Source organism: Tremella mesenterica (assembly GCF_000271645.1).
Source record: "Tremella mesenterica DSM 1558 unplaced genomic scaffold TREMEscaffold_12, whole genome shotgun sequence".
Classification (NCBI taxonomy): Eukaryota; Fungi; Basidiomycota; class Tremellomycetes; order Tremellales; family Tremellaceae; genus Tremella; species Tremella mesenterica.
In genome coordinates this window covers 537240-550983 of record NW_006711236.1, presented here as the reverse complement: position 1 = coordinate 550983, position 13744 = coordinate 537240, and the positions used below count along the sequence as shown (strand labels likewise).

Sequence of the window (13744 nt, the reverse complement as noted above, 5' to 3'; positions counted from 1 at the left end):
TCATCATCTTTCTCCCTGTTTCACCTCTGACAATACGGGCACTGGTAGTTCAGGTCTGCACCTTTCCTCCCCTCAGACGCCAAGTGAGATCATCCAGGTATTGAGGTAAGACGTTGTATTCGTCTGTTTTCGTCAGCCAAGCTTTTCTCGTCAATGACTTAAGCGTTGGTGGGTCGGAATGAAGAATTGAAGGACACAAGAAGACTCACCTCCACCAAAACGGATAAACAAGTGGTATATGAAAGCCAATAGTAGTCCGAACAATGGCCACTTCAAACCCCACAGGATGTCTGTTATCAGTCGAGATCTCATACAACTCGGCATATCATTTAAGCCATGAGGCGCAAGCCTCAAACAACAAAACGTATCACCGGAGAGGAGTGATGTGGTGAGTACAGATGCGTGTGAAACTCAGGGAGAGAGAAGAACAGTCATGCAAGACATACCTGTGATTCGTATTGAAGAAACACCTCCCTCCTTCCATTTCCGAAAGTTGTTATCGACATTCTTCGAATTGAAAGCTGAAGGTCGGACATTTTTCGCTATGAACCGATGAGATGGTATATGACTATGATCAGTCTTTTAAACTCTCTTTCTTAGTACCTTTCCCAGTCATCTCCTGCTTTGCGGCAGAGCAGTTGTTGACAACCAGGACAGTCACCAGTCACGTTCTTCGTTCTTCCACATTATGATCAAGATTCGATATGAATCATCGATTCTCGGTGGAAATAAAATGATCGAAAGAAAGAAAAAACTCACTAAACAGCTATAGAAGGTGTAGAATAAACATTCATTAAAACAGTGGTTGCAGCTCTTGATAATGGTCTAACATAATCCTGTACTCCAAAACTTAACTTCTATCTTCTAAACCTTATCATGAAGATTAAATAACTCACCATTTTCTTCCGTCCCAAAATCTATTTTCTCAACACCAGCTTCGATTTCCTACTTATCAGTTTGTGCTTTTGTGATGTGAAATATGAGAATAATTTACACCAGCTTGTATGAAATCTTCTCCTCTGGAAACTTCTTCAAGCTCTGTTATTCTCGCCCCTTCACGATATGGAACGAGAGGTGCGAAATCTGAGTTATCGTGAAAAGTACTTCTGAGCCAAGGTTGGTTTGTTAATATTCGTTGAGCTGATGTGGGGTCTGTATCTGTTGATATGTATATTATACCGGATGTCTGATATTTAGTTCATTGTATTCATTTGATCTTCCAGGATCCCTCCTTGAGAAGATGGGTAGAGAAGGAGGATATGGCGATGGTGGGAAAGGGGAGGGGGGGGGAAGGGACTGACTTTGAAATTCTTTATAGCGAACGCAGTTAGATCCTACATGTTAGCTTTTGTACGAGTCGGAAAGGAAAAAGATGAACTCTGTGTAGGTCTCTCAGATTATCTAGATATCAGTCATTATTCTTTGTTCTGATCAAACTTTCATTACTTGATATCCAAGAAGAGTGAATGAATAGGCATTGAGGATAATGGTAAGTCAGTAATTAGGTTGAAAAGAAGGAGGATTACTTAGTAGAAAATGGTTAAGGGTTATGTTAAACAGGGAAACGGAGTAACTCACTTGATCCTTGTTCCGACCCAGCGTAGAAGATTAGTAAATCTTTATACCGAAAGTATTTCTCGAGATCTGAAATAGAAACACCTGTGGTATCTTCTAATCGAAGTCTATCATCAGTTCTCACTACCCGACTTCTGATCACCCCGTAACCTGATGATCTGTAGCTAGGTAGCTACCGTTGGCTGGTGGAACTACGAAGGAAAGCGACCTGTACGATACCTATTTCGATGATAAGATTCAGAGTGGCTTTCCCCCTTCTCAAGACGGTACGATGGTCAATGGGCAATGTTGGTGAATAAGATACTCACCGTCGTAGTAAAGGATCAGGAAGGTTGTATAATCCTGATTGACCTATCAGATCGGAAGGTAGTTCCACAGGGGAGCTCATATTTCTTCGGGGATGACAATGGTTTTTAAAGTAGTAGAAAAGACGTATTATGAGATGTAATGGAAGGAATGGAAGGAAGATATTTGAATCACTCTTTTGGTGGTGAAAAGGTTACCGAGAGGTACCTTAAGGAATTCATGACCGAAGGACATGAAATCAACCGCGTATCCTTCCTCCCTTTCACCTCTTGTCTTCCCACCATAGGCTGACACCGACAAACCAGTCCTGGAGTATAGGGATCACCTTAAAGTGTCCAGTGTGGCCAGTGTTTTAGTGATCCAGTGAGAGGATAGGAAATATATATCATATTAGGACTGACTAGGTCCCTGGCAGGTAGTGATAACGACGAACATAGTAATGTTCTTCTTCGCCTTTTCCATGTCTGATCTCCTCCTTGTCTCACCATTCTACCTGGTCCACTCCAGAAGTGTATCATGTATCCAGACCATACTGCCATATCTTCCCATCACCCTAAATATGCTGATCACTGGGATCACTGGGCCTATGTCAAAACTCCCTAAACCGGACAATCTGTCGGTTGTGAATGTTGGGTCGCAAGTGAAATGTAATTACTTACTCAACATAAGTTCGATCGAGCTGACTTACTATGATAAACAACCATATTCTCTTCTTACATATATACTCCTTGGTTTGCTTACATGCATTTTACTGACTAAAAATAAACATGTTTCTACCAAAATCCCTCTTGATTCTCCTCCTGCTGAGATTGACACTAGGTTTGCCAACTATGAATACCGACCTGAGCCCGGAAGAGATCAACTCACTCACCATACCTGGATGGTATGCCACGTGAGTTGTTTCTTTTACATCATGTATAATTCCGAATCTTCAGACTTGCCAGTTGGTTATATCGATATCATCGAGTTGTTGATGGACAGTGCGGCATATTGTTCACCTGAACAAATAACATCTTGGACGTGTGGAGGTAAAGTTTTCCCCACTTCTCTCCTGGTCAATGCGGGAAACTAAATGAGAAAGCTGCGTGTAGAAATTTACCTCGACCAACGAATGTTGTAACTGGTGGGAATGGGGAGTATACACCAAGATGTGGGTCACCAACTCTCGCATACATCCTTCATCTCCCCGATTCCCATTTCCGTATCCCACAATTCTAGCAATTGAAATCGGTGTCTTTTCCGAAGATCGAGAAACTCTCAAATGTTGAGATAGAAGGAGTGATGAAAGTGACAGTGTGGCTGACTCGGGATAGACTTTATAGCCAAATCCAACACGACCATCACGATCGCCATTTCCGGTACGAACGTCTCTTCTCCTAAATCATACGCTATCGACCTTGATTTTCCAAAGACACAAGTCGACGTGGCCGTGTTCCCAGGTGCGGATGGTGCTGAAGTTCATCAAGGGTTTTACTCTGCTTTTCAGAGGATTGGGTTGGTAGTTGGTCCACTTGTCCAAGGTATCATAGTAGTAGGCGGAGTGGATAATGTGATCGTCACTGGACATTCTTTGGGTAAGTCTTTCTTCGTCCTAACTTTTCCCTTTCCATAACTCCCGAAATGGAGAGCATCGTTCGCCTCTCGTCTTGCAGACTTGGAACAAACCTTGAGGATTATCTTCGCGTCGCATCCATAGGAGAAAATGTCAGTCGACATTAGCTGAGAGATATAGAGTGAATTGGGAAGATAGACTCATTACCAGGAGGTGCATTGAGTCAACTTATGGCGACTTATCTTCAGAAAATTCTACCACGGATCAACGTGACAGCTGTCACTTTTGCCTCCCCTAGGGTGGGTAATCAAGCATGGGCCAATTATGTGGATACCACTGTGAGTCACTTGTCACTTTCGTTCGTGCCAGGTGTGTCTGAAGAATGACAAATATTGACTTGGTAGATAGGAAATAACTCTCGACATGTGATCAACTATGCCGACGACGTACCTCATGTTCCTCCTCGAGATTGGGGGTTCATTCGGCCTTCGGGTGAGATATGGATATTGAGAGATGGTAAGACTTATAGGTCATGTTCAGGACAAGAAGATCCAGTGGGTTGGGATTCTCCATTTTTTTCCGTCCAAAGAATGCCGAAACCTTGCCTTATCTGTGTTGACGTTGTGACTTTAGTGAGAGGTCCGAGTAGTGGACTTTGTGCTAGAGAGAAGAATGCAAGACTTCGAGATCATAGGTAGAGAAGCGGAAGGCAAGGAGTGTACAGGACTCACACAAAGTATTGCGCAGATTCACTCAGCTCGTTCATAGGAGAACTGGAATTGGTCGATTCATTCTTGGACGATTTCGATACACCTCAACATCGGGGCCCATATGCTGGAGTTTTGTGAGTTCTACTGTTTTCAATTTTGGACCGATGATCTTTGCTTATGGGAAGGATGACTTCAGACAGTTGCCACTCGTACCCACATGAACATATCTAGTAACACTAGGGATGCAGCATGCAGCAACCTAGAGATATTTGTACTGTAAAAGAAGCATCATTCTACCTTGCCTCATAGCATCATGCATATCTTCCTTGCACTTTGGTCACTTGGGGTGTGAGACGGACAGTCAGAGATCTCCGTGTTTTTCCCTCAAGTCACTTTGACCTGGACGTCGCTCTCCTCCCTTTCACCATCCATCCTCGACAGCTAGACATACGATGACAACTACCAACCCGAAAGATAGAACTCTGATAGCTGTCATAGGTGACGAAGTGAGAACCTGCTCTTTTTCTCCCTCTCCCTCATCCCCGTGAAAACTCCTCTACTCCTGCATCGTCTCACAACCTCTATCTCCTTCCGCCTCATCAGCGTACTTTCCAGTTTCATGGATGTTCAGTTGATACACTCCACTGCCAGGAAAAAATAGCTGATGAGAAGGATTCAGTCACTGGATTGCTGTTGGCAGGTATAGGTCATGTAGATAATCCTCAGAAGAAGAATTTTCTGATCGTTGATTCCAGTGAGTAATCCTCGTCACTCAATATCTCTCTCCAAATACGACTTTCTTCTTTCAGATACGCTTTCTATCCCTCAGCCATTATTCATGAACTTCTATCTCGATTAAATAAATTGCAGAAATACATACCAATTGTGCCGTGGATGTATAAGCCTGGTAGCATGTTCGTGAAAGGAGAAATCACAAGAGAAGAGGATGTCTGATGAATAGAAACCAGTACGAGTATAATAGAAGGTGCTTTTCAAGATTTCACAGAAAGGAAAGATATCGCCATTCTGTTGATCAACCAACATGTGAGTACCTGTATACTTGACACTCCATTGACCTCACTTTCCTCGACTAGGATCTCATCTCACCTTACCTAGTCACTCGCTTGAATGTGAGGCATTGAAAAAGGCATAATGAATCTGCAACTCGATGCTAAGAGGAGAGGATGGACACTGATCGAGCTGATATTGTGATGTTAGGAAGATGGGGATACAATTCAAGGGTAAATGTTGATGATCAGATAGCAGAGAGGATAAGACCTGCCGTGGATAGGTATCAAGCTGCTTTTCCCGCTTTGTTGGAAATACCAAGTAAAGAACATCCGTATGGTATGTTCATCTCTCTCACCATCCGATGCTCCCCTTATCTCGCTTCATCAATATCCCCCCTTCTCGTACCTTGTTCAGTAGTGGAGCGTTCGTGCTTGACTGTCGGACGTAAAAGTGCCATCATGCGGACTTCGATCTGAGAGCACCTCGTTCTGACAGTCAGACCCCGCCAAGGATTCCGTACTCAAACGTGTACAGAAGCTCAGAGGAGATTAATCGTCTCCATTTTCCCTCACCGCCCTATGCTGCTTATTCTCTGCAATACAGGTGTACAAAATCCTAACGAGGAATATGATCATATGTAATGTACGACACTCGTCATAATCTAGCATAGAGCACATAAGCAAAACAAAAATCATGTTATTAATGCAAATGCACATCTCTTCCGGAACCTCCTCTCACCCCTCAAGTTGCTTGACCTCAGCCTTCAGTCTCTCCTCCCGTATTCGAAGTCCCTCCACCTCACCTTCCATAGCCCCACAAGCCATCTCGAGTTGTACAGTCGCCCCTACCAAATCCTGCCACCGTCCTTCCAGTCTAGAAAGATGTTGACCCGTGTCTTCTTGAAACACCCGTCGAGCTCGATTTAATTCGGTGACACGTTCTTTAATCTCTGTCACGGCTGCTTGAAGTTCAGTGAGTTGAGTTGAAAGTTGATAATTTCGCACTAGCCAGGCATTGGGGCCGTAAGTGGAGAGAATCTGGACGTTTTCGTTTCTGCTATCAACACCTTTCTTCGATAGCTGCCAGCCCTTTCTCATTATAGATCTATAGACTCTGTACACTTTTCTCCCGGCTCTGACTTACCAGGCTCTCTCCATAATCAGTGCAATGGTGGTTGCGATGGATCCTCTTAACGTCGTAGTCAATAGACCCTTATCGAGGAAGATATCAAAAGAACAGAAGTGACATGAGTGAAGAGCGCGAGCGTAGAGGGGTCTCTGAGAAGCATGAGACTAGAATGTATCACTCACCTCAAAGCCATATGTCCTTCCCCTATCCATCCTCTCTTCTCAATCTCCTTCAACTCATCAAGACTCTCGTTGGGGTTCGCCTGAGGTGGAGCGTATTTAGAAACGTCGATCCCTCGGATAGGATGTTCGTTGTAGTTGTCTAGTAATTCTCTCAATCCTGATGATTTCTCTTAGTCAGCATCACATATCATGTCGGTCTCTCTCCTGACTGAGTCTCATATCCTGATCGTATGGCCTGCTCGCTATTGAGCTACTATGTCTCTCTTCTTCCTCCCGTCCATCCATCTTCCTCCTTGAGACTGGGTCAATTTGTGAACCTTGATCCTTCAAATCCTCTTCATATATGCCTCTCAAAGGTCACTTTTCCCCAAATGATCTACACACGCGGAGAGGAATGAGATCCCAACTCACAGCAAAGATCTCAGTCTGGGGTGGTAATCTCGGATCATCCACTTCAACTTTCGGCGTCGATCTCAATTCAGCCTCTATCAATGCTTGAGCCTTAGCTTTAAAATCTACTTGTCAGCTTTGGACACCGTCAGTGAGGCTGACATACGAGGATCATCAATCTGTTTGTCGTAGTAAGGTAGAGCATCGATATTGGAGGAGGACATGATGGTGCAGAGTCAATTGTAAGTAACGACACTGGCGGAGAGGACTCGACAGTTGAAAGCATTGAGACAAATAGGCGTGGGACCCAATCCGGCGTTCAAAAAATCCTCAAATAGGCGCGAGTGAGGTACGGTATGACGACTGTTGTTCCCTATTGCCCTATCACTCCTCTTTCGTTCACTATACATCTCCTCTCAGCCATCTGTGTCCTCTACAACATCTGCATCAGCTACACACTCGTATCGTGCAGTGAATGAAGCTAGGTGGAGTCCAAAAATGATGGAACCTATCCCCGGTGAAAGCAAGAAAAGGGTGGTGAGTCGCCTGTTCGTCGCCCCCACCTTAATACTCTAGTCACTCGTAGGACAGTCCGTTTGGTCTTTGTATCCCGCAGGTGTTTTCGGGATAAAAACTGGGGAATGTGAGCGACTGTGAATGACACATAGTGCTACTTCTTCGACTCGGACATTGGAAATTATCACTATGGCTCTGGTCACCCGATGAAGCCGACAAGGATCAGAATGTGTCATTCTTTGGTGATGAACTATGGGTTGTACAAAAAGATGGAGATATTCGTGCGTATACCTCACCTTTCTTCATATCTTACCATAGTTATGTCCATCTTTCACTCGTTTGATCAACAACGTCAAGCCAGGGTAGAGCTGAAAGAATAGCGAGCGAAACCAGCGACAAAAAGGGAAATGTCACAATTCCACACGGACGAATATGTCGATTTCTTACATCGCATAACACCTGAGAATGCACATCAATTCAGTAAAGAGCAGTCCAAGTGTATGTGATCTCAGCTAGGACGTGATCTTTCAGCTGACGAGTAGATAATGTCGGAGACGACTGTCCTATCTTTGATGGACTGTTCGAATATTGTTCAATATCTGCTGGAGGGTCAATGGGTCAGCTGAAACATGATCCCGTTCTCTGAGCTGACAGAGACAGAGGGTGCTGCTCGATTGTCAAGAGATAAATGTGATATCGCCGTCAATTGGGCTGGAGGACTTCATCATGCAAAGAAAGCAGAGGCCAGCGGGTTTTGTTATGTCAATGGTGAGCGTCAAACAGGATCGTTATAGTGCTGATTTTCAGACATCGTACTGGGAATACTAGAGCTCTTGAGGTCGGTATAGTCCAAGCCTCGAGAAAGGGAGGAGCTCACTGGACTAGATATCATCAACGAGTACTTTATATCGATATTGACGTACATCATGGAGATGGTGTCGAAGAGGCTTTCTACACGACCGACAGAGTGATGACTGCAAGTTTTCACAAATACGGAGAGTTCTTCCCTGGAACAGGAGAAGTGAGGGATAATGGTATCGGGAAGGGTAAAGGGTCAGTTTGGTGCTCTATATACTTGAATTACATTGCTTATACCCAGTTACGCTGTGAACGTTCCACTCCGAGATGGGATCACCGATGAGAATTATAGAAGTATCTTTCAACCTGTGAGTCTTTAACCCCGAAATGTTATCTGTTAATTGACCTGCAAGGTGATGACCCGTATCATCGACTTTTATCAACCTGGTGCCATCGTCCTACAATGTGGAGCCGACTCTCTCTCCGGTGATCGACTGGGATCTTTCAATCTTTCCATGCGAGGTCACGCTGCCTGTGTGCAATTCATCAAATCGTTCAATCTGCCATTACTCTTACTCGGCGGAGGAGGTTACACGGTCAAATCGGTGTCTCGAACTTGGGCATATGAGACTGGTCTTGCTGCTGGGGTGGAACTTCGTGGGGGTAAGCTATTACTCGTGGTCTGGCCAAAGCTGACTATTGGCCATGCCCAATAACGAATATTATGAGTATTATGGACCCGACTATCAATTGGACGTACGACCGAGCAATATGACGGATCATAATACCGACGAGTACCTCGAGAAGTTGAAAGAGACTGTCTTCGAAGTACTACGAGACAACATCGCTGCTCCAAGTGTTCAAATGCACGGTGAGTTCGTCCAGATCCTAGTTTCCATAAGTTGATCCTCCCCAAGAGGTTCCCAAATTATCACATGATGATGGCGATGATCCTGATCGGGACATGGAGGATCCAGACCATCGTGATCCAAGTGAGTGCATCTTTTGTCCAAGATCCACGCCCAGCTGATCCATTAGGAAGTGCCAGGGATGTGCGTATAGAACGTGAGGGAGAATATTACGATTCCGATGATGAAGATATGAGTGAAAGACATCGACAATCGCACAGAGATCCACCTACCAACGGTGTCATTCGACGGAACCGAGCAGAGTCCACCTCTTCAACAAGCTCGACCAACAGCGCGGTCCGTCCGTCTCAGTCTCTCCCGTTGATCCGAAGTGAAAGCCCCTATGCACCGTCTCATGTGAATGGCAATCCTTCAACACGGCCAATCGAGTCACCACCTTCACCGCCTATCAGTACGTCTGACGTCCGAGCGTCAGCGGAGACCACGATCGTCCAGCCCGCCCCAGTACCAGTCGGTGACGCCGCCGACGTTGAGATGTCAGATCCTTCCGAACCTCCGAATCCAATAGTACCTTCTGCCGTACCCCCCAGCCATGCGGTGACTATTGGGGACACGGATGATCCTATGTCTGGAGAGCTCAATGGTGGTCCTGGAGTAGGGGATATGATCGCTCGTGGATCATGACAACCGAACCTGTCGTCATTTATAATCCAAGAATCGTTGACATCGTTGTTTGGAGATGTAGTGCTGTATAGTGAGATCGGATAGTTGTGTGATTGAGAAGATCAAATAGTAGACAAAGAGGTCATGATCTATGCATGGCATGGTAGGATAATCTACAAGATGGGCGTAAAGAGAGGACAACAATGCTTCTATGAGATACAAATGCCCTTGAGAGGATATGACAAGCAATCGCACAAGTTGAACTATACAAGATTAAGCTTTAAAGCAAGAGATTTTATTTTACTTTACTAGGTCATATTGACATTCTATCTATTCCTTCTACTATGTGTGTGGGAGAGAGAGAGAGAGAGAGAGAGTCGAATAGAATCAAACGATGAATCGTCCTTTTGTTGGTGAATGAGATTGAGAATCCATATCATGTGTAATGACCTGTTTTCCTAATTCCCATTTTGGAACATCCGCCAAATGACCTTTATTGACAGGTATGAATTCTGGTGTAGGAGGTATATTGGTTTCTTCTGAACTGGAAGAAGAATTAGAATTTGAATATCTTCTTGTTCTAGGATGAAGTAAAGAAGGTGTTGATTGTTGTTCCCTTAATCTAAGATTTTCCAAATAACTTGTTTCTTCCATTTCCTCTGATCCTTGGAATTCTTCCGATCCTTCTTCCAATTGTGTCATTCCAAGTTGTTGTCTTTGTCTCTTTTGAGCAGTAACGTTTTGATTACGATTGGTAGAGAAATCGATGACTTGAATGAAAGAAGGATCTAAATCGTATTGACTTAAAGAATAAGTTGAATAACTATCTTCCATTTCCATCTCCATCTCCATTTCCATTTGCACATCCAAATCTGATTCAATCTCAATCTCCATGCCCATTCCTAAATCCGATTCGATTTCTTCATAAATATCACCATGAGAATATTGTCTTTGATGAAGTTTAGCTTGATAATAAGGTGAAGATTCCAATAAGATTCTAGACCATTTATCTTGATAACTTTTCTTTTGTTTTCGAATACAAGTATGTACACCATGAGAAGGAATAGAATGTCGGACTGATGCAGCAGCGGCTTTGGCAGCAGAATGAGCATTTGATAATTCTTCTTCTGACATTGTGAATGTATCAATAGCCATTATAGCTTCTTTAACAACTCTTAATGATGGTCGTTTAAGTGGATCCAAATGGAAAAGTGATTTAAGAATTGTATTGGTAGATTTTGAAATAGGTAATATTGTTCTTAAGAAATCGGTATCATGAACGTATGCTCTGAAAGTTTCATCGGTTGGACATGCTTGTTTCCATGGATTTCGACCACATGTTAAGTTTACGAGGATTACACCGAGTGACCAAATATCGTTTTGTTTAGTGTTGTATTTTGTTAAACGATCAAAGAGACCACCTTGACATTCGGGGGATAGATAGAAGGTTGAACCGCTGATTATGTTAGCAGGGTGCTTGATACGTTTTCAACTGGAGACTTGACAGAGGGGACCTATTGACAGCAAAGCGGGAGGATGAGAAGGTGAAAGAGAAGGAGGAAGAGAGAAGGAGGAAAAGAAGGTGAAAGAGAAGGGGCATATGGAAGAAAGAGTAGAAAGAAGACAACTCACCATCCAAATTCGGCGGAATCACGATCAGCAGTAGCGAGACCAAAGTCCGCAATGTATATCCTTTCACCACCTTTGGTACATAATATATTTTCAGGTTTGAGGTCACGATGGAAGATACCCATAGAATGACAAAATTCGACGGCGTCACATATTTGAATGAAAACTTTTTTGATTAAATCGTCATTACCGATATACTGTTGATCAGCATAAACTCTGCCTGTACTTTTTACTCAGTATACCCAGAGTCATACATCGTGAGTGATTGACTTGAATCAAGTAAGGATATGGAGAAAGTGTAAAGGGTGGGGGATGAAAGGAGTATGTAATTTCTCCCTTTGGAAGGAATAAGAAATGACTCACCCGTTGTTGATCCACTATCAATCCAAATAAATCACCTTCCTCACAATAATCCATAACCACATAAATATACTCATCCTCCTCTATGACATTGTGAACATTGACGATATTAGGATGATCAGAAACTAATTGATGTAAAGCTATTTCCCTATCTTGAAAATGTCTTTGTCTACTATCCAATTTCGCACGGAGTAAACATTTCACCGCTAGATAAACAGGTTGAGGAGAATGTAAATCGACAGAAAGATAAACCACACCATATGCTCCTACACCTAAAACCGATAGAAATTCAAGACGTCCATTATCGATTCTATGTCCGATGAGATCTCTTCCGGAAGTAGCGAAAGTGGTTGAAGGCATGATTGAATTTGATACGAAAGAGGTAAAAGAAAAAAGATTAATGGAAAGATTAATTGAATTTGGTTGAGATCACGGATCGGATTGAGAGATTATTGATTGTTGTTGAAAATTGATGGGAAAATTCGTTTGACGATACGAGTATATGAAGACTTCAAATCGTCTTGACGAGAATAAAGAATGTACTATAAAGTTGGGGATTTGGGGATTTAGATCGATAAGATAAAAACTCCCCAAATTAGTCAATTTTGGATTCGTCCTACTGTATTTCACCTCTTCTTCTTCACTAACACCTAACTGGATTTCGATAATTACTCGTAGTGGTTATCTTCCCGTTAACTCGTGGACCACACCAAATGATAGCTTGCCGGAATATCGGTCCGTAAGATCGCACGACTGGCGGGAAGACGGAGATAGTCAGACCAATAATGGAAATATCTCTTGTCACTAAAATCACTAGTTTATCGGTCGTTACACCCCAGTGACCCGCGAAAGAGGTCCGAAAAGCAAGAGTGGTTTCTTTCTACTACCACTTCGAGTGAATATCACCAGTTGATAGTCTAGATTTCTTTTGAGTATCGTAACGAGAGAGAAAGCGGTAAGGATAACGATGAAAGTTTCGTAATGTTCAATAATCGTCTTGAGAACCCATCCGCTGCCGTTGGTCGTTTTTGTACAGATACCCAATCTTTCTCGTATGATCTTATCGTTTTAAGTCGTGATATTTTGGGGGTAGTCAAGAAGTAGCAAGTTCAGATTCGACACCTTCTCGATCTTGAATTAACCGAGAGATGTTAAACGTTTTGATGAAAGACCAGTACCATAGATACGTCTTGAAGAGGATGAATTTTCGGTTTAATGACAAGTCGAAGAGAAAGAGAGGTATTGGTATGAAGAAAACTAGAGTTTGAAGTTGGATGCTCCACCAGTTTCAAAATGACTTTCTTCGGACGATTACCATTCCAATCCTGTTAACCCAACCTACCGGTCCGAGGTGGCTGGAGACACAGTTTTGGTCGAAAACCGAATGTGGTCTACGTGGCGTCGGTCGGAACAAAGATGAAATAAGGGGAGAGATTCAGGTGTGAAGAAGGAAGGGTAAGAAAAAGGAATGGAAAGTTCGCACCAAGTTGCATTTTCTTCTTTCCTAACTCTACTTATCTCGCAGTACTCTAGAGTACTACAACAACCTATAGGTTGGTTTCTCTTTTCCAACAATTCCTCTCCTCGATCTCCTCGCCTCCCGGTTATGCTATGCTCCATGGTATTTGATCAGGGTAAAGGAACAAGATAGAGGTTTTGGGATGTCCGGCGGTAGCGGCGTAAAGTGAAAGAGAGTGAAACCATGTTCAAAAAAGAGGCACTGTATGATCGCGCCGAATAACCCTGAATGAAAGACAGTGGGATTGATGGTCGGTCTCCGAAAGGGGAGAGTCGTAACTTTGTGTGAGTAGGGACGCCACCGTGTGGGCTCGCATTGGGAAAAAGGAAACTTGGTTTACTTAGCTCAATCTTGTTGTCTTCCCTACCCCTCTTCCTCTGTAGAAAGATTGGCAGGTTTATCTTTGTTTTTGACTAGTCACATGCAAGGTGTCCGCGTTTGGACGAAATCATGTGAAATTGATATTTCCACTTTTGGTTAAAACGGGAGAGGAAGAAAAGTGAAATGGGGAAAAGTTTTGAATAAGGTTTCGATAT

The 13744-nt window shown here is 43.3% G+C and overlaps 5 protein-coding genes across 5 annotated transcripts; 2 read left to right on the top strand and 3 right to left on the bottom strand.

Moving 5' to 3' along the window:
- Positions 1 to 49: 49 nt before the first annotated feature.
- On the bottom strand, positions 50 to 1963 carry TREMEDRAFT_69944 (uncharacterized protein; the record flags this gene model as incomplete). The annotated part of the gene is made up of 8 exons (XM_007007163.1): positions 50 to 123; positions 210 to 290; positions 447 to 568; positions 760 to 841; positions 897 to 945; positions 995 to 1158; positions 1579 to 1682; positions 1884 to 1963. 8 exons carry the CDS (start codon positions 1961 to 1963, stop codon positions 50 to 52), a joined length of 756 nt encoding a protein of 251 aa, XP_007007225.1.
- Positions 1964 to 4595: 2632 nt separating this feature from the next.
- Positions 4596 to 5706, top strand: TREMEDRAFT_34077 (uncharacterized protein; the record flags this gene model as incomplete). Its single annotated transcript, XM_007006905.1, has 5 exons — positions 4596 to 4649; positions 4816 to 4897; positions 5105 to 5187; positions 5403 to 5490; positions 5654 to 5706. 5 exons carry the CDS (start codon positions 4596 to 4598, stop codon positions 5704 to 5706), a joined length of 360 nt encoding a protein of 119 aa, XP_007006967.1.
- A 182-nt stretch (positions 5707 to 5888) lies between these two features.
- Positions 5889 to 7078, bottom strand: TREMEDRAFT_69942 (uncharacterized protein; the record flags this gene model as incomplete). Its single annotated transcript, XM_007007162.1, has 4 exons — positions 5889 to 6207; positions 6465 to 6631; positions 6876 to 6979; positions 7021 to 7078. 4 exons carry the CDS (start codon positions 7076 to 7078, stop codon positions 5889 to 5891), a joined length of 648 nt encoding a protein of 215 aa, XP_007007224.1.
- Positions 7079 to 7352: 274 nt separating this feature from the next.
- TREMEDRAFT_72293 (uncharacterized protein) lies at positions 7353 to 9870 on the top strand (the record flags this gene model as incomplete). The annotated part of the gene is made up of 12 exons (XM_007007161.1): positions 7353 to 7391; positions 7523 to 7651; positions 7751 to 7868; positions 7913 to 7987; positions 8031 to 8138; positions 8178 to 8208; positions 8256 to 8423; positions 8470 to 8536; positions 8582 to 8845; positions 8898 to 9039; positions 9071 to 9160; positions 9207 to 9870. 12 exons carry the CDS (start codon positions 7353 to 7355, stop codon positions 9719 to 9721), a joined length of 1746 nt encoding a protein of 581 aa, XP_007007223.1. The 3' UTR covers positions 9722 to 9870.
- A 958-nt stretch (positions 9871 to 10828) lies between these two features.
- Positions 10829 to 12049, bottom strand: TREMEDRAFT_34232 (uncharacterized protein; the record flags this gene model as incomplete). The annotated part of the gene is made up of 3 exons (XM_007006926.1): positions 10829 to 11156; positions 11333 to 11526; positions 11693 to 12049. Coding segments are annotated over 3 exons (879 nt in total), but the record flags the coding sequence as incomplete, so codon positions are not given.
- Between the last annotated feature and the right edge of the window lie 1695 nt (positions 12050 to 13744).